The sequence below is a fragment of the Trichoderma asperellum genome, chromosome 1 (assembly GCF_020647865.1).
Source record: "Trichoderma asperellum chromosome 1, complete sequence".
NCBI classification, from domain to species: domain Eukaryota; kingdom Fungi; phylum Ascomycota; class Sordariomycetes; order Hypocreales; family Hypocreaceae; genus Trichoderma; species Trichoderma asperellum.
In genome coordinates, this window is record NC_089415.1 from 2,791,745 (window position 1) to 2,812,528 (window position 20,784).

At 50.0% G+C, this 20,784-nt stretch overlaps 8 protein-coding genes across 8 annotated transcripts; 7 read left to right on the forward strand and 1 right to left on the reverse strand.

Moving 5' to 3' along the window:
* Positions 1-1,008: 1,008 nt before the first annotated feature.
* On the forward strand, positions 1,009-1,496 carry TrAFT101_000871 (uncharacterized protein; the record flags this gene model as incomplete). Its single annotated transcript, XM_066126179.1, has 2 exons — positions 1,009-1,040; positions 1,367-1,496. 2 exons carry the CDS (start codon positions 1,009-1,011, stop codon positions 1,494-1,496), a joined length of 162 nt encoding a protein of 53 aa, XP_065982278.1.
* A 2,036-nt stretch (positions 1,497-3,532) lies between these two features.
* TrAFT101_000872 (uncharacterized protein) lies at positions 3,533-4,012 on the forward strand (the record flags this gene model as incomplete). The annotated part of the gene is made up of 1 exon (XM_024904589.2): positions 3,533-4,012. The coding sequence occupies one exon, from the start codon at positions 3,533-3,535 to the stop codon at positions 4,010-4,012; it is 480 nt and encodes a 159-aa protein (XP_024765106.2).
* Positions 4,013-6,928: 2,916 nt separating this feature from the next.
* On the forward strand, positions 6,929-9,363 carry TrAFT101_000873 (uncharacterized protein; the record flags this gene model as incomplete). Its single annotated transcript, XM_024904588.2, has 5 exons — positions 6,929-7,243; positions 7,303-7,330; positions 7,398-8,149; positions 8,212-9,011; positions 9,150-9,363. 5 exons carry the CDS (start codon positions 6,929-6,931, stop codon positions 9,361-9,363), a joined length of 2,109 nt encoding a protein of 702 aa, XP_024765107.2.
* Positions 9,298-12,020, reverse strand: TrAFT101_000874 (uncharacterized protein). The gene is made up of 2 exons (XM_024905940.2): positions 11,686-12,020; positions 9,298-11,601 (listed from the first exon to the last, which is right to left on the reverse strand). The coding sequence occupies exons 1-2, from the start codon at positions 11,899-11,901 to the stop codon at positions 10,252-10,254; spliced, it is 1,566 nt and encodes a 521-aa protein (XP_024765108.1). The 5' UTR covers positions 11,902-12,020; the 3' UTR covers positions 9,298-10,251.
* A 219-nt stretch (positions 12,021-12,239) lies between these two features.
* Positions 12,240-13,910, forward strand: TrAFT101_000875 (uncharacterized protein). The gene is made up of 6 exons (XM_066126180.1): positions 12,240-12,495; positions 12,558-12,641; positions 12,712-12,723; positions 12,791-12,887; positions 12,947-13,445; positions 13,510-13,910. The coding sequence occupies exons 1-6, from the start codon at positions 12,390-12,392 to the stop codon at positions 13,831-13,833; spliced, it is 1,122 nt and encodes a 373-aa protein (XP_065982279.1). The 5' UTR covers positions 12,240-12,389; the 3' UTR covers positions 13,834-13,910.
* Positions 13,911-14,115: 205 nt separating this feature from the next.
* Positions 14,116-17,295, forward strand: TrAFT101_000876 (uncharacterized protein). Its single transcript, XM_066126181.1, has 8 exons — positions 14,116-14,258; positions 14,663-14,767; positions 14,870-15,014; positions 15,360-15,808; positions 15,883-16,222; positions 16,298-16,507; positions 16,564-16,705; positions 16,778-17,295. Exons 1-8 carry the CDS (start codon positions 14,246-14,248, stop codon positions 16,844-16,846), a joined length of 1,473 nt encoding a protein of 490 aa, XP_065982280.1. The 5' UTR covers positions 14,116-14,245; the 3' UTR covers positions 16,847-17,295.
* Positions 17,296-17,548: 253 nt separating this feature from the next.
* TrAFT101_000877 (uncharacterized protein) lies at positions 17,549-18,853 on the forward strand. The gene is made up of 2 exons (XM_024907483.2): positions 17,549-18,110; positions 18,184-18,853. Exons 1-2 carry the CDS (start codon positions 17,838-17,840, stop codon positions 18,514-18,516), a joined length of 606 nt encoding a protein of 201 aa, XP_024765110.1. The 5' UTR covers positions 17,549-17,837; the 3' UTR covers positions 18,517-18,853.
* Positions 18,854-19,735: 882 nt separating this feature from the next.
* On the forward strand, positions 19,736-20,551 carry TrAFT101_000878 (uncharacterized protein; the record flags this gene model as incomplete). The annotated part of the gene is made up of 4 exons (XM_066126182.1): positions 19,736-19,830; positions 20,112-20,303; positions 20,359-20,396; positions 20,508-20,551. The coding sequence occupies 4 exons, from the start codon at positions 19,736-19,738 to the stop codon at positions 20,549-20,551; spliced, it is 369 nt and encodes a 122-aa protein (XP_065982281.1).
* Between the last annotated feature and the right edge of the window lie 233 nt (positions 20,552-20,784).

Below are 20,784 nucleotides of genomic sequence, written 5' to 3' on the forward strand. Positions count from 1 at the left end.
GGCGAGCCTCGGTGCCTTTGTACTCGCATGCGCCAGAGTCCTGGCTTACAGGAGGAGAAATTAGACGCCGTCAAGCTGAGGCACGGGCCAGAGCGAGGCACAAGACGGTCAGGTATGGAAATGGCCGAGAGCGATAGAGCTTGCGACACGCATGATTCTAATCTCTGCTAGAAGAGCACTAGCTGGTCGCCGGTAATGAAGCAAATAATGCTTTCCACAGACAAAGTGAGGCTGAGGAAAATGAGCTGCTGAGTTCTTATTCCCGTACGCACGAGTATTAGGGGGGGCAAAGATGGCTTTTCCTTAGTCTGCGCACGACTCGAGTGCAGTAGAATGGTAGAAGCAAGTGTGCAAGTAAGTCCACTAATCGAACGTACTTTCAGCGGCCTGAGTTTCTCCGCAATAACACTCCATATAAATGTATTCATTGTTGGAGCCTGGCAATAGTATGATGTGGAATTTCGTAGCGTTAGGCTAGAACAGCATGACTAAATCCTGGCTGGACGTGGTTGGATGCGGTTGCGCGCACTCATTATTCCGCTGAGGAATTCTGTATAAAAAATGGCGCCAACATCGAAGTACATAGTCGTTAGTCGTCTGAAGCGTTCTTCTGATGCTTCGAATATATAGTGTTACACGTAGTTTGATCATTCTCCTGGCAAAAAAGCATATCTGCGAACGGCACGAGACCAGATGCTCCAATCGAAACCTTAAGTGCCGGCAGTTGAATTAGATTTGCAGCTGCCATGCGACTTTCTAGTGACAAACTTGTCCCGCGCCAACACTTTGTACGATGTACTTTGAGTTGTGTGTCGTAGGACTTTGGCTGTATGCAACGAATTGTGGTTGGTCCCTTTTTCCCCATCCATACGGAGGGCCTTCTGCAAGGCCAGCCATCCCATCCCTCAGCATGGAAAATATGCCCATGTGCGCGCTTATCTGCCCGGCCGGAGGATGGAGCAATTAGCATGTATATCATGTTTGTATAGTGAGGTCCTTACAGCGCAAATGGTCGGCCCTGCCGCGATGAACTTTGAATGGTACGAGGATTTTAGAGTTATTATTCCACAGCGACTTGAACCGAGACGCCACCGTCAGCGGACGTCAAGTAAATGTGCTTTTTTTTTTTTTTTCCTTTTCCTTTCTTCTTTCTTCATCTTCTTTTCCTTTTCGCTCCAAGGCTTGGGCCACGCTTGGCGGTTTTCTAGCTGATGTAACCTCGCTGGAGATTGAAAGCCTTCGAATCATCAACTAGGGGCAAAACAGCTCGTGGTGTCCCTTTGGTCGCATTTGAGTAGCCAGCTGCGGCACCCTTGTTCCCTACCATTGCTGCAGGCTGATCCAAACTGCGTAAGTGGGCTTCTAGCTGCTCTGAAGAGGCACTGGAGGATCCTTTCCCGGAAATCAAAGCCTGCAGAGGTGGCGCCAAGCTAGTACATACCCGTCGAAGCTCCTCTTGGAGACCCATCCGCCCATCACAGTTCGCGTTGACCTGAACGCCCTGGATGCACTTTATCCCTTCTAGAACCCTGGCAACAAGCCTGGAGGTTTTACAAGCAAAGTCTAATACCACTAGCCTCCGTGCTAGGTAGTGCTAACACTGCGGCCAGCCTCAGACGTGATAGGTATTCGTTCAGCAACACGCGGCAGCACAAGAAATATGTATAGCCGCTGTAATTACTGTAACAGGTGTTCTTCTTGTTCTTGTTCTTCTGGGAGCTGTTGAAGATTTTGAGGATCTGGAGTTTTAAACGACTACTCTCAGATACATACTGACATACTCTTGTCTTCTTCAAGCTGAGGGAATGCCAAAAGTGCCCAGGATTGATCGCGCTGGTGCGTATGATTGGTATGGCGGAGCAGTATTCGAAATGAGGAATTGGTGTACCGTAAATGCTCAATGCAGGGTGCGGGCTTTGGCCAATACTAATTTGTCTGTGAGGCATTATTTAACAGTACATGCAAATTTACCAATTGCAGGCTTTGTATATTAAGAGACATGGACTGGTTTCCTCTACCGTAAAGTGCTGGTAAATTTGTTCGAGTCCTGCACGGAGCTGTCTAGATATGCGGTTAGCTCTGCGAGAAAGTCGGAATAGCCAAGAGGCCAGGGCATTGGCCAAGACAGATGATGGCCCCGACGTGGCAATCGGCGCATGAATTGCTTGTGCGTGGGCCGAGAGCCGCCCCAGCACCTTGGATCGCCAGATGATTTGAATGACTCTGCGCAGCTTGCTGGATGGCATCGATGCTACTCGGCGCTTGCAGTTCTGTCAGGCTCGACTTATGCGCTCTAAAAGAGGTGACAAAACGCGTATTTCATGTGTATAACCAGATGCATACGGAGTATTAGTATTGAAATAAGAGTGTCTTCCGGATGGAGAATTATGCCAGGGCCTGGCTCTTGGCTCGCGCCAAGCCAAAACCGCTCTACCCATGCTTCTTCCGTGCCGCTCCCGCGCTGCCGACGCATCGCGGCTCAAGAGGAAGTGCTGCCATCACCTACAAACGTCCGCTGGTCGACAGGAGCACAGCGGCCTTGCTGGCCTGTGCCCGACGAGTGCGGCTGTAGGTACAGGTGAATAGGTAGCATCGAATACCTCGTAACTGTAGCTCGTGCTGCATGCCTGTTGTGTCGGCGAAAAAGGATTGGAGAGATGGGGGTCACTGCGGATCAGGTCGACTCCCCATCCTTGCAAGTGGCCCGGGGAAAGGGCCCAACCAAGCGCGCAGCATCCAGCCCACTCGCACCGCGTAGCTCAATAGGTTGAAAGCGCAAGCTTAGCTGCATCACGGGCCTGGCGATTCATGCTTCTTGCTGCAAGCCCATCTGTGCGCGGCTTCTTCTGGGACTTTGATGGTCTGTGCACTGCTGCTCTGTGGTGTGCTGCAAATTGCGTGGCGCCGCTGGACCCTGTTGCCAGCAAGGGTCCACATGCTGTTCTCTTTCTCACCGTGGAAGGCAAATGTCAATCTTGGGATGCTAGGCTTGTGACTGAGGGATGCATGGACTGGACGGATTGGATGGCAATGTGACGGCCGTAGTTTTGCGTTCGTTGGCCAAAGAGGGTGCACATGAAGACTTGTATTGGTCGAGAAAGAAGGAAGAGGAATAAAAAAGGAGTTGCCCCCGTAAGCTGGACGTATTACATAAGCCGTGACAACGAAGAGCATGGAGGAAGGAGCAGCTCAAGTGACTGGTTGAGGTAGGGAGGGAGCGACTAAGGCTGTAGGTAAGGTACGAAATACCACCCAGCCGGCCAGGTAAGGGCAGGTAGCTGCAGAAGTTAGTGCCGAGCGCCCATGTCGAGCCACGAAACGCGGAATCTTCAAGCTCTCAATCCGCGCCTGCACATCGATACTTGAGCTAGTAACGCCTGTGCCTTACAAGTGTTAGGGCCAGCCGCTAGCACTCCATGCTGCTGCTGCTAGGTTAGCACGTCGTGGTTGTACCTGGTGCTGCACCCTGGCAGCGCCTGTGCGGACCTTGCGGCCAACTGCCAATCGCCAGCTCGCCGTTTTGAGCGCCATCATGGCTTCGATTCATCCATCATATCAAAGGCGCCCAAAGCCAATTTCTGGCCTGCGCCGCAAAGAGACTTTCGCACCGTACGGAGCACACTTGGTCGGGCCGGAGGCTACGACCCCACGCTACCAGACCGGTCCAAGCCCCGACAGCTACTCCGAAAGTGGCTGGACGGCGACAAGACGCGGGTCGCCGTGCAAAGCTTTGCAGCTAGCTGTGAAGCTACCTGGCCGAATGGATCGCGGATCGCCCAATGGCTTCGCCCACGGTACGTTACGGTGCTGTTGGTACGGTGCACAATATGCTATCGCCGACCTGGTTTGCAAGGGGGCGACGACTGGAGAAGTATCAGCAACAGCAGCAGCGGAGAGCATCCGACGTGCCAGCTGCGCTTGTCCCGGCAAGCTGGGGCTCAGAGAGGAAAGCATTGAAAGGGCAGAGAACATGAGAACGGGGCATTCGTTTCCTCAGCCATGGGCAACATAGGACCGTGTGAAATGGCTGAGCATGTTGAGCAGACCACCGTGTGTATCTGCTTTCACCCCCCAGCCATGCCAATCCTGGGCCCACGAGCCTCTCCACCACCCCAAATATGATACTTGTATGTGCAGGCCCGCGACGTACCGACCACTACAGACGTACAGTAGGTACTCGTACATGAGCGTGTTCCATATGGGCGACGGCGCTGCTGAGCATTTTCGGTACCATCTATCTACTACGAGCATGACTCTTGTGCCCGTCTCGATTCTGATGCATGGCCTCTTGGCTTCTACTAAGGACACTGCACTCGCAACCCAACACCATGGACATTGCAGGCGCACAGTACACACTGGCGCTGCTGGGACATTCGCGCTCGCCTTCTCGAGCTTGGGGATCAGAGGGGGAGCCTCCATCTAGTACATACTTGTAGTAGTGCTGGCCTGGCAGAGCTAGGAGGCCGGAGGTTGGCGTGGGGTGCTCCAAACCCGCTGTGCATTAACCCTGGCTCTCCTCCCCGTCATTTTGCTAGGCTGGCCGCGACCCGGGCTGCTCAGGCCTTGTGGATGCTTTTTTTAGAGGCTCGATTCTGGTTCTGCTGTACGAGCATTCATACGTGCGGTTTACGAGGGGTAGGGAGGAGCTTTGAGGTCTTGGCTTTGCCCACGGGTCTTGCTTGATGCCTGCTGCCACCCCCCCAAAAGGTTATTTGTTGTCTACGAAGTGGCACCACTGGCATCATCGAATACGTTCCCTGGCCCTGACGACGTACCAGCTTGTTTTGGAGCATTGTACCAAAGAATGGGAGAGCAGGTGCGTTGTATTTGCTTGCTCTATCTCCAAAGTACCGCCGTGACATGCTCAGTCCCCAAAAAGGAACAAACGCCCGGCCTCTTGCTAAAGGCTCACTCCCCAGTTGACCTGAATATACATTGCGAGCAGCATATTTTTTGTTATATGCCCTTAAGCTAACTGCTCGGGAAAAAAAAAAAAAGATTCTCCAGGCCTGGGTCTAGACTGCTGCGGCGGTGCGAGTAGCTTATGCTTCTTTGTCACCCCATCCAATACCTTATCACTCTTAGATCCAGCCTGCCACCAGCAACCACCAACAATTACCAGCAACTGCCAGCGGCACCACCACTACTACCCTCGATCATTGATGTGCTGAATCCCTAGCCGCTTTCCCTCTACTCTGCAAGTACATAGCAGGCTTGTTCACGGTTGGATCGCCCTGACTGAGGGTGCTTGTTGATAGATTCGCATCCTAGCTGGAGCCATACGCCTGGCAGGACCCATGTGTATTGCCGCCCAGGGGGGCCTCTAACCGTCTTTCTCTTCTGCCCCGCGCCTTTCCCTCCGTTGCTAGAGCTTCATCATTCTCCTTGCCCAGTTCCCAATTTTCACTACCCTTGCGGGATACTCCATCGACGACGGAGTGCCCTGTGGGAATGCGCTGGGCCAGTTCCCACCAGCCGACTCCGCTGTGGACCAGACACTTGATTCCCTTTCGGAAGCCAGAAGCTCAAATAGTATCGACCGAGCATTGATGCAGGTGATTAGTTTGATTGATCCTCTCCCAAAGATCTAATCTTGTTGAATTCATATTCTCCGGCTTCAATTCTACTGCGAGCCTAAGCGTCGTCGGGTCGTCTTGCCTTGAGGGACCAGGGAGAAAAGGGGGTAATCTGCATTACAGACGCTGTATTTACCACGAGGAGATCCGCGGCAAGCATCTCCATAAGTTTGTCAATGGTACTACCACTGCCTCCATGGCTAAGAGAGTTTCGATACGGTAGCCACTTCTGGAGTCTTGTCACCAAACGCGACTCCCCATTCATAATTCTCTCTTTTCCCACTGACCGGCTCTGCCTGGGGGCTGCCGAGCTGCAGCTACCTTCGCAGTCCTTACCGTCTACGTGTTAAAGCACATGATACGTCCTCGTCGTGCAGCCATCCATCATCTACTCCCAAGCAGTACCTGCGCGTCCATATTGGACCGCCACCGGCTCCCCGCAGCGCGGGCTATACATACCACGGTCGTATCTACTGCGCCAGCGCTGCCTTTGCTGCTCTCCAGCCGTTGCCGCTGCATACGCCGCCTGACTGCTGCAGCCAACGGGGACCGATCTAGCGAGACGCAGTGACAAACCGATATTTCGGGGCTGGCAAGTTGTGCATATTACATGACTGCTACTGTATGCCCGCGGACTCCTCACCACATCTGCCACTCACTGCCCGAAGGGTCAACGACTCCGGCATCTGTCTCCGCATCTCTCCTGGACAACAAGAAAAGAAGCGTTACCAACCGAATCCGAAGGCTGAGCCTACTACAGCTTATTACCACTGCTATATTTTGCCTGGTCTTCAACTCTTGTCAGCAAGCGCCGTGCAGACTTGTTTAGAAGTCGGAGCTGCGCGGTGGTGTTTTCTCATCATTCGTCTTGTCTAGCTGTGAAATTGACCAATTACCCCCTTGCGCGGCTTTCTTCAATCTCTTGGGCCGATGTTATTCATCGTACATCGTTACCGTCGGCCTCAGTCTCTCTTTTTTGGAGCTTATATCAACGACTTTTATATAAACACCAGAGTTGTTCTCTTAACCGGAGAATATCAACAAGTCGCCATACATTCCTACCGGCGACACTCAACGCTACCTCAATAATTCGAAACCCCTCTCCTTTGTCACTTTACTTCTATCCAAGAAAGAATTCGACTGTGGTATCTTTTCGAACATATTTCGGCAATATACCCCATTGTAACTTTCACTTTTGTTTGGCTTTCGATGCGAGAAGCCCGACTTTTATATTTGAATTATCCGCTGAGCATGCGAATAGTCGAAAACTTGCCAACCATCTTCAGCAAACTCTTGACGGCGTACCCGCTAGACACTATTGGATACCTCGAGTTTCCTACATAATTGCCACCATGGGTGACTACTACCGCCAATTCCTTTCTACAATGACAGGAGGGGAAGGCTACTTGCCTACGAGCCCCGACGAACTGAACCCGGGCCTCATGCCTGGAGCTGTGCTGCCTATGTCGACCCCACCAATACCTTCGCCGTATCCCTCTACTATTGAATATTTCGCTGCATATGCCGAACCTGCTGTTGTTAATGCCCCCAAGGCGGGCAAAAGCCGGCGACGATCGACTGCAAACCAAGGCGGAGGGAATCCGGACCAAGTGAAGCATCGGAGGACGCGTTCCGGCTGTTATACATGTCGAAGCCGCCGAGTAAAGGTAGGACAAATCGAAAAACTCTGCAGAGCTAATTCAATAATGTGACTGACACCACACAGTGTGATGAGACCCGGCCGATATGTGATCGTAAGCCATGAGTCACAAATGATGGAAGACTTGATTTTCTTGAGCCCAGTATACTAATAGTTGGCAGGTTGCAGGAAAGGAAATCGAGAATGTGCTTATCCTGAACCACCAGGATCAAAAGGTAATTTTGGCCGCTCTGCTATCAAGTCAAAAGACGGTTCATCTATTCAGTGTATAAGCCCCACATCTTCTAACGAGGGAGAAGAAGACGATACAGAGCAAGACGCTAGGCTTGAGACCATTCCTGACGACGACGAACCCGATGGATTACTGCGTAGAGAATCAATGTCTGTGTTGCCACAAGTCCGAAGAGCAAGTGCAGTATCTCTTAATACTGCCCCAGGGGGCGGCCGCCAGAATTCCGAAACGCCGTCACAGGACGGTACTAAGAGCGTTTCGCCCTCAAACTCAAATTCTACCGTCACGACGGGAAGCTTGACGCTGGCTGGACATACGGGGCAGGAAGCGACGTTGCCGCCGAGCGGGACTGCAGACCAGACACACTTGCCGCCAGATTTCCAGAATTACCTCCAATTCTTTAAAAAGAATATGACGAACTATCATTACGGCTTGGCGGTTGATGAAGACGACTTTTTCAACTCTGAGCTACCCAATGTTGCGATACAGTTTGAGCCGTTGCTCAATGCGTTGGTTGGATTCGCCGCGTATCATGTTACTCTGCGAAATCCAAATGGGAAACTTCAAGATTTCCTCCAATATTATAATAGAAGCGTGACGCAACTGCTAAGGCTCTTGAAAAGGAAAGAAACGCACAATGTCCATGTGCTGTTAACAATACTGCAGCTCGCTACAATTGAGGTAGGTGGTGCACATTGGAGGGGAGGAAATGTTATGATTCATGCCGTTAACATATGCCTTAGGAGTATCTGGGCGACTGGGTGAACCTCATGGGGCACCAGAAAGCCGCTTTTGAAATTCTCACCCGCATTTATACTCCGCAGACAGCGATGCAATCCTCCATAGGCCGAATGTGCCTCAGCTGGTACGCCCGATTTGATAACATAATCGCCCTGATGGGCAGATTTCCTACTGAGATTTCCCGGGAGTGGTTTACCACCATGGTTGCGTTTTATCAAAGCCAGATGACATCAAATCCCACCGAATTACGTTGGAAGATTGAAGATCGGTCCGCTCGTCTGCGTCTCATCTCTTACGACATGTCTACCTTGTATGCTCGTGGAAGTCGACAACAAATCGAGCCAACGGATTACGCATATGAGCACAATTATTTGACTGCACAGCTTGAAGAATGGAAGGGAAGCTGGGATCCGGCTCTATGTGACCCAAAACATCTCGTTACTGATTTTCCTTGGCGGCGTCTCTTGGACCCTAACGATATCGTCGATCCTTACCGCCCAGGACTACTCTATGATCATCCATTATTCAACAGCACCATTATTACGATGGAATGGCACAGCATCGTCATAATGCATAAAAGCCAATCGCCCGATTTGTCTCCAGAACAGCTGTTCGCGGAATTGGGGGGGCATGCGTTTACAGTGTGTGAGCTCTTCGAATGCATGGAGCATTGGCCGGAGCTGCCGGCGGGAACATTAATAGCGATGCAGCCATGTCTTGCAATTGCAGGCCTTTTTTTGCCGCACCAACCGAATCACAACATGTGGCTGCGGCAGAAGTTTGCGATTTTGGAAGCTCAGGGGTATGTATATCTGACCTAGCAACGCTGATTTACCATCCATAATCTCTTCGTCTCTTTTCTTATTCTCTTATCCTGTTCCCTTCTTCTTTAGTACTTATTGTTGTAAAATCAACGTTATTCTAATTTTGAGTGACCTAGACACATCAACCCTGTCACTCGCCGTACGAAGATGGCGGAGATCTTTGGAGACCCTTCATGTGTCCATTGGTGGCTACCAAACGATCAAGGTTTTACGCCGATCCTCCAAAGTATACGAAGCTTCGCAGACGAACGAAATGCTAGGGCGGTGAATTCGCAGCAGGTGAATCTCCGGGAAGTGAAACACCTCTTCGACAAACTTATCCTTGGATGACGAGCGAGAATCAAATGCGATATTTTTTTTAAGAAAAAAAGATTTAAAAAAGAAAAGAGGAACCCATAGATTTGGAAACATTGGCTTCATCATGGAATTAATGAAAATGGCGGATAAATCGAGATTACGAACTGTTTGGGCGCACGAAAATCATATTTGGCGAGCACATCACCCTTCTTTTTGACATTTTAAACCTCCTCGGCGCCCATTGATAGTCGAGGCCTATTGATATTAGAGAGATGCATTGATAATTCACTTCCATGAAGGAGTTTGGAAGCAGATGGTTGGACATCGTTACGAACAATTAGATGCTTGGTTTCGAGTTTCCATGAGCAGCGAAATAGGAGGCACTCAAGGTGTGAAAGATAATGCTTCAAGGGACTTAAAGTTTTTCTCGGCTTGAGAAGACTATTGTCCTGCCCGATATGGAAACAAAATAAATGAGCAAGACGCAAGCCTCCTCTGGATCACAGTACACGATAATGGATTTTTGGAGGTTTGAAGGATTCGGCGCTGTTTAGAAAATGACTGTTTTTGGGAGGAGTCTTTTGTGGTGAGGGTTAATTATCGGCGGAGACACTATTCGCTTGGATACACTTAGATAGAGTCTGGTGCACTCTGCACAGTATAATACATTTTTTTTCTTTGTGTGCTTCATTCATATATTAAGTGCTCGTTGGCGTATTGCTGTGCTAGTCAGGCCTGCTGCCATAAAACATGCATGTTCTTCATGACTCGAAGTTATAGAAGTGTTCAATGCCTTTTTACTATTCGTCATAAAGATTGGGGGGTGGAAATTCAGCCATCAGGTAGGGCTCATTAGGACGATTAGTCCCTGAGAGTTTTATCATATCTCCTTTCATTCATCCAAAACCAGTCAGAGGAGCGCTATTTCTCCTCATGCTGAGCATTTTCTTCTTTTGCCGCATTCGCATCTCCTTCCGCTGCGGGTTCGGGTGTGGCCTCCTTCTTGGTAGTTTCTTCAGTTGTTGATGTTTCCTCTTCTTTGGTGGTTTCAGCGGGAGCCTCAGACGTATGTGATTCTTCGCTTAAAATTGGGATTTCGCCCTCGGTGTGCCCATCACTTGGTGCCTCAGGAGCAGTTTCTTCCGCCTTTTCTTCCTCCTTGGTTTCTTCAGCGGTATGGTGATCAGAAGGATTAATGACGCTGGTGACATCGTCCTCTGTGATCTCTACAATGCTTTCTGACACCGCTGATGTTTGTTGGCCAGCGTCAGACATGTCAAATACGGTAGTGCCCGTCTCATCTTGGCTAGGCTCTGAGGATAGTGAGAAGAGGAGAGGAGGTGGAGGGCCGGCGATTACTGATTGCTCGACAATGACGGGAACTTCAGCAGCCTCAGACTCCTCTTCTACAAGGTCAGGACCCGCTAGTTGCATGCTTCTCAATCTTCGAGACACTCCGTCAGCGTCTTCTTCTTCAGCTTCCATGACAGTTGTTACAGAGCTTCCGGTGGATGGGCTGCTCCTGATGTGCCTGCGGGTGTTTGTGCGATTAACAGATCCGTGCAGGCCATCATCATCGCCCTCGCTCCCCCCAGTCTGCGAAGCTGAGGGCTTCAAGATTTGAGGTGGCTGGGCTCTGCTAGCGTTTACGTCAAACTCTGGGTGGGCTTCCAGGCCCTCGGCTTCTGGTGGCAGTTTGTAATTCTCAGCTGGCAGCAGGTCGTACAGGTCACACACAGTCTTGAAGAAGACATAGAGGCCGGTTTGTCCTTCGACGGCCCAGAAAACGCTGCGGTGCTGGAACCAGGCGTGCGCGAAGATGCGATGCAGTCTGCGGAAGACATTGACCAAGCTCTTGACGCCGACATTCTTGCTATGAACGTCGTTGACCACGACAAAGCGGCTTGGAAAGATCTTCTGGTCTGAAACGACGTTGGCAGCCCAGTCTAGGGTGTGACAGCAGTAATCTATGGCACAGCAGCTCTTAGGCTGCTCGTGTACGGCACAGAGAAACTGCCATTCGGAGGCGCGCATCTCGGGACAGGTGTTGGCGCTGCATGGCGGGCTATCGAAGAGGAAGCCGACTATGAGGGAGTTGCACTGCGAGATAAGGAAGCGGCAGAGCTCATAGAGCCAGAGAGTGCGATCGATGCCTTGCGGAGGCTGGGCGAGCTGGAGGGCCGAGGCGCGAGTCAAAGGCTGAGTGCCAGACGCGGTGCTGTGGTAGTGCAGAGCAGCGAGGTGTTCCTGTAGCTGGAACGGCGAGTCTAGCTGATCGCGCGATCAAGATTTCATATTAGCCTCTGGGGGGTCTTGCGTGTCTGGTGCTTTTCTCGTCTTTGCATTGCGCCATACCTCGCTCAGTGGCACCAATGGAGGGCCAACGGCCATGTCTGCAGATTTGGTTCCCGGGTGTATCCTTCTGGATGAATTGGCGTCTATATGCGACTGCTCCATCTCGGTCGTCGCCAGCGTCGCCGCGGGGCCTCCCGACGGGGAATTTGGCCCTATCTGGATTTCTGCTGGCGGCGGCGGGCTGGGTAGACGAGGGGAGCTTGGCGCCAGAGACATGATGGATGAGGTCGGCCGTAGCTCTCTGATATCGAGAGCGTCGAGGCTCGAGAGGAGGGAAAGAGAAGAGAAGAGAAGAAAAGGGGGGGGGGGGGGTTCCGATATCAAGCAGTGTCGTGATGTCTGTTGCCAGCCTGGCTGGCGTCCAATTGGGAGTGGATTTGAGCTTGAAGCTACGCCATATGGGTTAGGTGCATAATTATCTGGTGAGCTTTATACATGCATATGGACTCGTCTTAGTCGGATAAAGCATTATTTAGCGGGGCGCATCCTCTTTTAGCGGCCAATACATCATTGTGCATGCAGTTTCACTCACTTTTGGCTGAGCCTTATGTAACCGAGCCTACCTATTATTACCTCTCACCATGGTAATATTCAGCTCGTGAGATTGTCATTTCGCTTTTAGATATTACTGAGAGCCCCTGTGATTTTATTTCCTTTTTTGTTTGTATATCTCTGTTTGCTTCTCAGTACTTACGTCAGGCATTATGAATTTTGACGACGATGCCCCTCCAGAGTTGGTTGACGTTAGTGGTGGGATCCAAGATTCTGGGGAGGAAGTCAGCGTAAAAGTACCTATAACCATCGTGACAGGTGAGACTGCATATATATATATATAAATATACATATATACGCATGGCTAACAGAATCGCTAGGATATCTCGGCGCTGGGAAGACGACGCTATTAAATTACATACTTACGGCCCAACATGGTAAAAAGATTGCCGTCATCATGAATGGTAAGCAGCAGTATTGGCTTTTATGTTGCGTCTATGCATGAATTTTCGACTAACGCATTATCATGACTAGAATTTGGAGATTGTATGTATTTACTTATGGAGTCTGTTCGCGCTCTGGCAAGCTTTTTAACAGTTGATTGTCTCTATAGCTGTGGACATTGAAAAGTCTCTCACGGTCAGCCAGGGCGACAATAGAGTAGAAGAGTGGCTTGAAGTTGGAAATGGCTGCCTATGTTGCTCTGTCAAGTATGTCACCTCCGCTGCGAGATCCTCTTCTTCTTCCAAGAAGTACTAATATCATAAAGGGATACCGGTGTAAACGCAATCGAATCTCTAATGGAAAAGAAGGGAGCCTTCGATTATATTCTGCTGGAAACAACTGGGCTAGCAGATCCGGGTAATATCGCACCACTTTTCTGGGTTGATGATGGCCTTGGCAGCACAATATACCTTGACGGAGTGGTGACTCTGGTGGACGCAAAGAATATCTTATACAGCCTTGACGACACGAAAGGCAAAATCGAGGATCATAACGAACATGACCACCACGGCCCTTTGATGACAACAGCTCATGTGCAGATTTCGCATGCTGATGTCATTGTTCTTAACAAGGCGGATTTAGTCAGCGAAGAGGAGCTGAGAAGAGTCAGGGAACGGATTGAGTCTATCAATGGAGCTGCGAGAATACATGTGACGCAAAGAAGCGAAGTGCCTGAGCTTGGGGGATTCTTGCTAGATCTCCATGCATATGACCAGTTTAATGTGGAAGAAGCCAAGAACAAGGGCCATAGTCATCTCGATCCAGTGAGTGCCATGAGGAGGGGAAAAAAAAGAAGCTAGAGGGAAAAGGAGCTAACTAAAAACTTAGACGATATCGACAGTTTCTATACCAGTGCCAGCTTTGCGCCCCGGGCAGCTGGAAGATGTCGATCGATGGCTACGCGCGGTTCTCTGGGACCATAAGCTTCCAGATGCAGAAAACGCTAGTGAATTCGAGATTCATCGGTCAAAGGGCCGTCTTGTGGTTAAGAACGGCAATGTGAAGTTACTACAAGGCGTTAGAGAAATATTCGAGATCATGGATGCTCCGAATGGCGCTGAAATTACTTCAACCGAAGGCAAGATCATCCTAATTGGTAGAGGGGTGCAGGACATAGATTTTGAGTCGAATTTTAGACAAACAATTAGTTGAGATTAAGATATGCCCAACACTATTTCATGTTTTATTGTACAATATCAATCATAGAGACCTGGTCATCTACTCAAAACAGTTCCTCCATGTTTACGAAACCGGCGAGGTCAAAATAAAATTGTAGCCACTGGTGCTCGTATCCATCATGTAATCAGCCAGCCTCGTAGTCTGCCGCCTGATCTGATTGGCTGCCGAGCAAAATTCGGCGCGGACCCACTTGAATCCGGCCAGCATGCTCCGCGCCAGAGCCCAGCCTTCCTGGACGACACCAGATAAAAAAGATTCAAGATCACGATAGACAATCGGTACGATAAGGGATCGCCGAATTGGGCTTCGATACACGATCCAGACACATACGCGACACCATATCGGCAGTGTCATACCCCGGTGGCCTGCGAAACCACGAGCAATCATGAATCGACCAGGTAGGACATGTCCAGATGTCTCCCCCTCGACCACCTCGGCTCCAGAAGGGCCTTTGTTCCCACCCCATTAGCCAGCGACGTGCGATCGGTTCGATGGATGGGCGATAGGGCTATGTCCGAAGCCTATCTTCTATACGTGCAAGAGTCGGGACATGGCGTTTCGTATATCTCGTCTTGCTGTCCGGCCTGTCCTTGCAGAAACGAATAGACGCAGCCGTCGTCGTCAATGCCCCACCTCCAACGGACCGTCGACGATGCCACAGGCGAGCTCTGATTTGAATATGGCTTTTGAACAAAGGACTTGCTCTGTTTGGATCTTGGGAAGCGGACGAGAATCTTGAAATGTCGATATCACAGATGGACTTGGAAACAGATGCTAATGCCATGTGTTCTTTCTCCTACAGGAGCGGTGCCGCAGACGTTACGGGGGATACCCGGCGGCTTTGGAAGCCAACAGCAACCACAACAAGGCCGATCAGTGTCGACTCGATTACCAAATGGTAAATTAGGTACTTTACTTGTGTATTGAAGCGGATTGGATTTGGGGTGAAAGGAGAAGCTATTGCTCGGTTCAGAAGCCAAGTGCTAACAGCTGGCGTGATACGATATAGCGAACAACGCCTCAGGTTGGGCATTCAATGCAGCTGTTCCTATGGGAGGTGGTGCCTTTCAGAATCAGGCCCGCCAGCTGGGAGGAAACGTCAGCTTTGCGCAGAGCTTGAGCGGGTCACAACCTGCAACGCCACTCGACTTGTCGTACGTCTTCTCCATTCACTTCTGTCAAAATTCCTTTTCGTTATAACACTTCACTGCGCTCTCGATCCCTTGACTGCTTTCTCTCATTTTCAACGTCAACATCATCATGAGTTGCCAGACAGAGAAGAAACACAAACTGGTCAAAATTAAAATTGGAGAATCGCATTCGAACATGGGACCTGGATCGCATTCCTTCCCTGGCTTGGCCTACTCTGCTGTTCTTAAGGGACAGGCAAACTCGAGTTCTTCCAAGTCGACTCTGCGACCTCCTTTTCCCGCTGAATTTGTTCCACAGAGTGCCCAGGGGCATAACATTTCACAAATTCCACTAACTGACATGCACAGGGAATTTCCATCGCTTTCGAATAACTCTCAACTCCCCAGTACAACCCAAGGGTCGATGTGGTCTACGGCGGGCTCAAGAAATATCAGCGGACCTATTCAGCGAAATCAGCCGCCACAAGGATCCTCTCAGCAAGGTGGACAGGATGATCTCTTCGGGCCCCCATCCTCGCGGATGCAGCCAAATCAGGGGCCATTTCGGTTTGGAGCCCAACCGTCCCAGGTTCAGCCAAATAGCGTCGACGACTTTCCTCCGTTAAATCGGACATCCAATGGAGAAATTGGCTCGGAGCGTGGTGGCAACGTCATGTCTTCTATTGGATTCGGGCCGCAAAACCCTGGCTCCTCAGGGCCAATGCAGAGCAGTGGCGGAAATGGCTTGCTGAATGCTCTAACAGCAACAAGCCGGGCAAATGATGTACGATCACCACCCGCCATCGGCACACCAAACGGTAAGAAGACGTCTGAATTATTCCTTTTGTCTTGTGTATACATTTAGCTAGAGCCTCAGCCTAACAAAATGCAGGTCCTGGTCGACAGCAACAGCAGCAGCAGCAGCAGCAACAACATGATGGTAAACAGAAGTTCCGAGAAGATGGCTCGGGCAAGGCATCAGAGGTGGCTTCGCCAACTGCCGAAGGACGAGGATCTCTTGGTGTAATTGGAAGCGAAGGCCCGAACGGAAGATTGGCCGAACGCAAGGATAGCCAAGCAGCAGACGTTGTAGATCCCTTGGCAGGAATGGCGGCAGTTGATAAATGGGGCATCAAAGGTTTACGAACACTAATGAACAACTACCCCGACTATCACGCCATGATCATAGGGATGGACCCCAGCACGATCGGTCTTGATTTATCTTCCCCAGAGTGAGTGACCCGAAGGATAAAACTCAAGGTTTGTAATGCGTGGGGGCATAAAAAGCTGATTTATTTTCATTTCAGTCTGATATCAACCCAAATGTACTCAGTACTGGATGATACTCCCCCAAAGCCGACAGTAAACACCAACAAGTTCCGATTACCTGACTGCTACAGCGTAACGAATGTGCAGCCGATAGAAACCAAGATACAGAGTTTTAACGAGGAAACGCTGTTTTGGATCTTTTATAGCTGTCCCTTGGATGCCAAACAGCAGATGGCAGCAGTAGAGCTGTAAGTAAAAAGGACAACTCCTATTTTAATCAATACGTATAACTAACATGAACAAGGCATTCCAGAAACTGGAGGTGGCATAAGAAGCTGCAGGTTTGGTTAACCAAGGATGAGCACATGACTCCTCAGATCCTAAGTCCCAACCACGAGCGAGGATACTACATTGTATGGGATACTGCCACATGGCGAAAGGATCGGGTAAGTCAACAGCAAACACGCCGAACGCTATAATATATTCAGCAGCTGACCGTTTGCGCTTCCATGATTTAGAGAGAGTTCACGCTACACTACGGAGATCTGGATACCTCTTTAGGACAACCGCCACCAGTGTTGTCATAAAGAGCTAGTATTAAATGAACAGGGGGGCTGCCTCCTCTTTTTTTAAGCCCCAGGAAGGCTTGCTTGCTTGCTGATTAGGGACGCGAAAGCTTGGTCGAGCTGCTTAATCGTTTTGGCGTTTCAGCCATTAGGACAAGGATCGAGGAATTATTGTTGCTTTTATAGGAATGGGTTCGGTTACATGACGGTCCTGGAATGCAGAGTCGGTTTTCAAAGGCAGGCCTAGATTATTAGCTTGCGATGGTTAACATGGGTTGCATTATGATTCAATGAGAAAAGGCTGGCCGGAAAGTACGCACTGCCGGCTGGTATATCCTCAACTGTGAGCTTGTGTCTGCATGCGCTTTGTGTCTTGTGTGTCTTGTGTGTCTGTTTGAACTGAGTTGTACACATTGATGACGCCTTCTAGATCGTACGTATACTGCTAGATAGTATAATAGCAATACAACATTTTCAGTACTCATGATTGAAATAGCTCTATATAGAAAATTATATACTTTTCGCTTTTGCCTTTTTCGCAATGGTTGCTTTTCAAGCTTTCGAGTACATGAGAATTGTCGCGTGAGCAGGCTCCTTCTTTTGGAAGAGGCGATCTTGTGCATACAAGCACTGACATAGAATTAGCCGAGGTTCCACCATGGCGGGACCAGTGGCGTGGTACCTTTTTGCTCCAGAGCACAAGCAACCTGGCAGCGCATGCATGACTGTCTCTACCTAACAACGAGCTAAGATCGCCTGGCCCACGATAAGGGATCGAATTCGACTAGCGACTCCCGCATATCTGATGCTTGAACTCCGTTAAACCTGATTTCGCGTTGTTTTGAAACGTCCTCCAAATTCCTGGCCGCGATTCGAGCTTCGACCGTCACCGACTGCTCTTCGTCCTAGCAAGAGCCCAAGCTCTGAGTCGACTTTCATCATCTTTCATCAGCGAATTCTCCCTCGACTGCCAGCAAAGCGACACCGCAATCGCGGCCCCGGATAGCTCACCATGTCGGACGAACAAATCTCGTTACCATTCTTCGCCATTGTCCTGCTTGTGTCGGGACTGATAGTGCGGTATCTTTTCTTCTCGGGGCCGAACCCAGAACGACCACCGGTAAGGACGGCAGAGCAGATGCTCAGATCAAGAGAGGTGGCAGTACAGAGGATACAGCAGATGTTTCCGCAAGTTGAGAGACGGAGCATCTTGTGGGACCTTCAGCGCAACGGCGGGAATATCCAGAGCACCACAGAGCGGATTCTGGCAGGCCGCTTGGAAACGGTATAGTTTCTTGTCCCCTTGTTTCACAACTACTCTCGACGGCAACATGCTAATGTGGATTAATTGACGATAGCCTCCTGTCACATTCCAACCTCCGCCGCTTCGAACGCAATCTCCCCCGACTGGAAGCTCCGGCCCAGCGGCGAAGCAGCCCGAGAAGCCGAGTCAGCCGGATCTGATCACACGCTACAACCTCAAGGACAAGATTGGCGACGCAGCGACTGCAGTTGCAGGAGAGGAAGAGGGAGCGCAGAGGAAGGAACAGAAGGAGGGCAAAGCATGGAGCTCCAATCGCGAAGAACGACAGTCTGCTCTGCAACGAAGAAGAGAAGAGATGATTCTGGCGGCGAGGCGGAAGATGGAGGCCAAGATTGCGGCGGAGAAGGCCGCCCAAGGATCTTCTTGAAGGGAATGGCACGGCAAAGGTCATACAGCAGCATGATTATTTGATTTCGGGGCACTCTTTTTTTTTATATAGTTTTCTTCTTCCCCTCTGTCTAATATGGGTGCATACTTGTGGTGGGGGTTGCAAGCATTGGCGTTTTAATATTGTAGATGAAGGTAGTGTAGGACTTTTTGAATGCTTTAGTATGCCCTGTGGGAGTGTCGAGTGATGATAATGGCGATAATATGAAGCTTCTTGGCTTTGTATGTGCTCTGTAGATTGTGAGCAGTGACCAGGACGCGAAGAAGTCTTGCTTCCATCATAGATGCCATGTTTGCAATATACGTCTCAAAAATGTGGGATATTATCTTCATGTCTTGGAAGTGCAAAAGAAAGTCAACGATTACAGAAGACGACTGCTCGTCTAAAACAACGTCATATCAGTGTATATACATTCGTGGTATGTCTCACTTTACTATAAGCCGCTAGTGGGAGAATCAGCGAAGAGCAAGATGACAGATAAAACGAACGCGGTGTCGCATGATGAAACTTAAAAACACAGGTAGATCAAAATAAAGGGAGGTGGAATAATAATGCCGCAAACAGCATCAACATGATAATACAGTGTGTTCGATGGCACAAGTAAGCGCCTGGAGGCCTCGGTCACGTCTCTGCTGTGAAAGAGAGCCCCGCGCCTGCTCTCACGTGCGAACAAGGGTCAGCAGCTTGACGTCCAGGTTGGGTTCACTGGCCTGATCTGATTTCGTTCGCATGAAGAGGGCTGGCAATTTTGACGTATGATTAACGAAGAGCACCGCCGTATGGAAAATAAGCGCAGTCAAAAGTCGGCGGGCCGTCTCTACCCATCGTGAATGAATGACATGTGCCTGTTTGTCTCTCTCAATCAGGTACCTACTACTAGTAGGTACCTAGGTAGGTAGGTACTTGGGCCTGTTCCGGATCTACCTACCTACTTCCAATTATACACTACCTGTATACCTGTATATATCTATATATATATATTCCCACTTATATCTATGCTTCTTATCATTCCTTATTCTTAGATACTACGGGCCCTGACGGGATCAAGACTGAAGTTCAAAACCCGAGTACAAGTTTGCTGTATCTGAGATGGTACTACAGGTACAGGTACTCCGTAAGCTGGACTAGCGCGCGGTGGGCAGCAGCTCTTTTTGGCGGGGCATGAGATCAGACCCTGAAAGGAAAGGAATCCATCTCGATGCGCCACCTGCTCGAGGCTCATGCAAAGCTGATGCTACTCAGCCACAGCCGCTCGCCAGCATCAACAAAGCGCTGCGTCACCGCGGGGACCAAGTATATTCAAACAAAACGAAAGCCGAAGCTTGGACTTGAGCTCTTCCTTTCCTTGCGAGATTTCTCTCCTTCTGCCGCCTTTTCTGTACCCACGCATTTTCCTGTCTTCTGATTTCGAATTTATTTCCTCCCAGAATCTGCACGCACGCATATTTGTAGGGAAGCGCGTTTGCTGTCTGCCAGACATCGCCTGTTTGGGTTTCGAGCGTCGTTTGGCCCTTGGATCGCGGAAAACATCCCTTCTTGTCCACACTCTTTGCTTTTTGCCTCGTGAGTCGCAGCACAGGCGTCATTTCAGGCAAGCTGCCGCTCTCCCTTGCGTCGTCCCGTTTTTCATTGCCGTCTTCTGCATGCTGCGAACTCCCGATCAAGGACTGGCTTTTCTCGTTTTGCCTTTTCTGCACGACCCCTGTCGGTTTCATTGCGGGCTTCAGCACGCATAGACACACACAGAGAGAGAGCTTACTGCCCGAGTGAGCGGCTGCTTTTTGCCTTATCTGCTGGGCGCATCAGGCTGACAGCTGGCAGTGCTGCGGCCCTCGTCAAGATAAATATTTCTGCTAAAGGTGGCCGCTTTTCCATTCTTCCTCTTTCTAATTATCTTGAGTGTGGGGTGTCTTGCAGCAACAACCTTGTCTGCCGCTCCAATTTCTCTCGCTAACTGCCAGGGTGCCTAGCTATTAGCATCGAAGGTAGACATCACGGAACAGCCCTCCGTTAGGCTGCGTGCAACGAAATCGAGCCCCAACACAGTCTACCGACCTGTGCTCTTCTCATTGCCAATCTCTTACGATTTTGCCCGTATATTGCATATTTTGCTTGATACTACTACATCTGCCCACTATCGTTCGCCTCTATTTCCAACTGGATATATTTGTTTGGCGAAATCCGAGATCGGTTTGACATGATTATTGCGACCCAAGCACTCAACAAAGAAAGATACTCCGTTTCGGA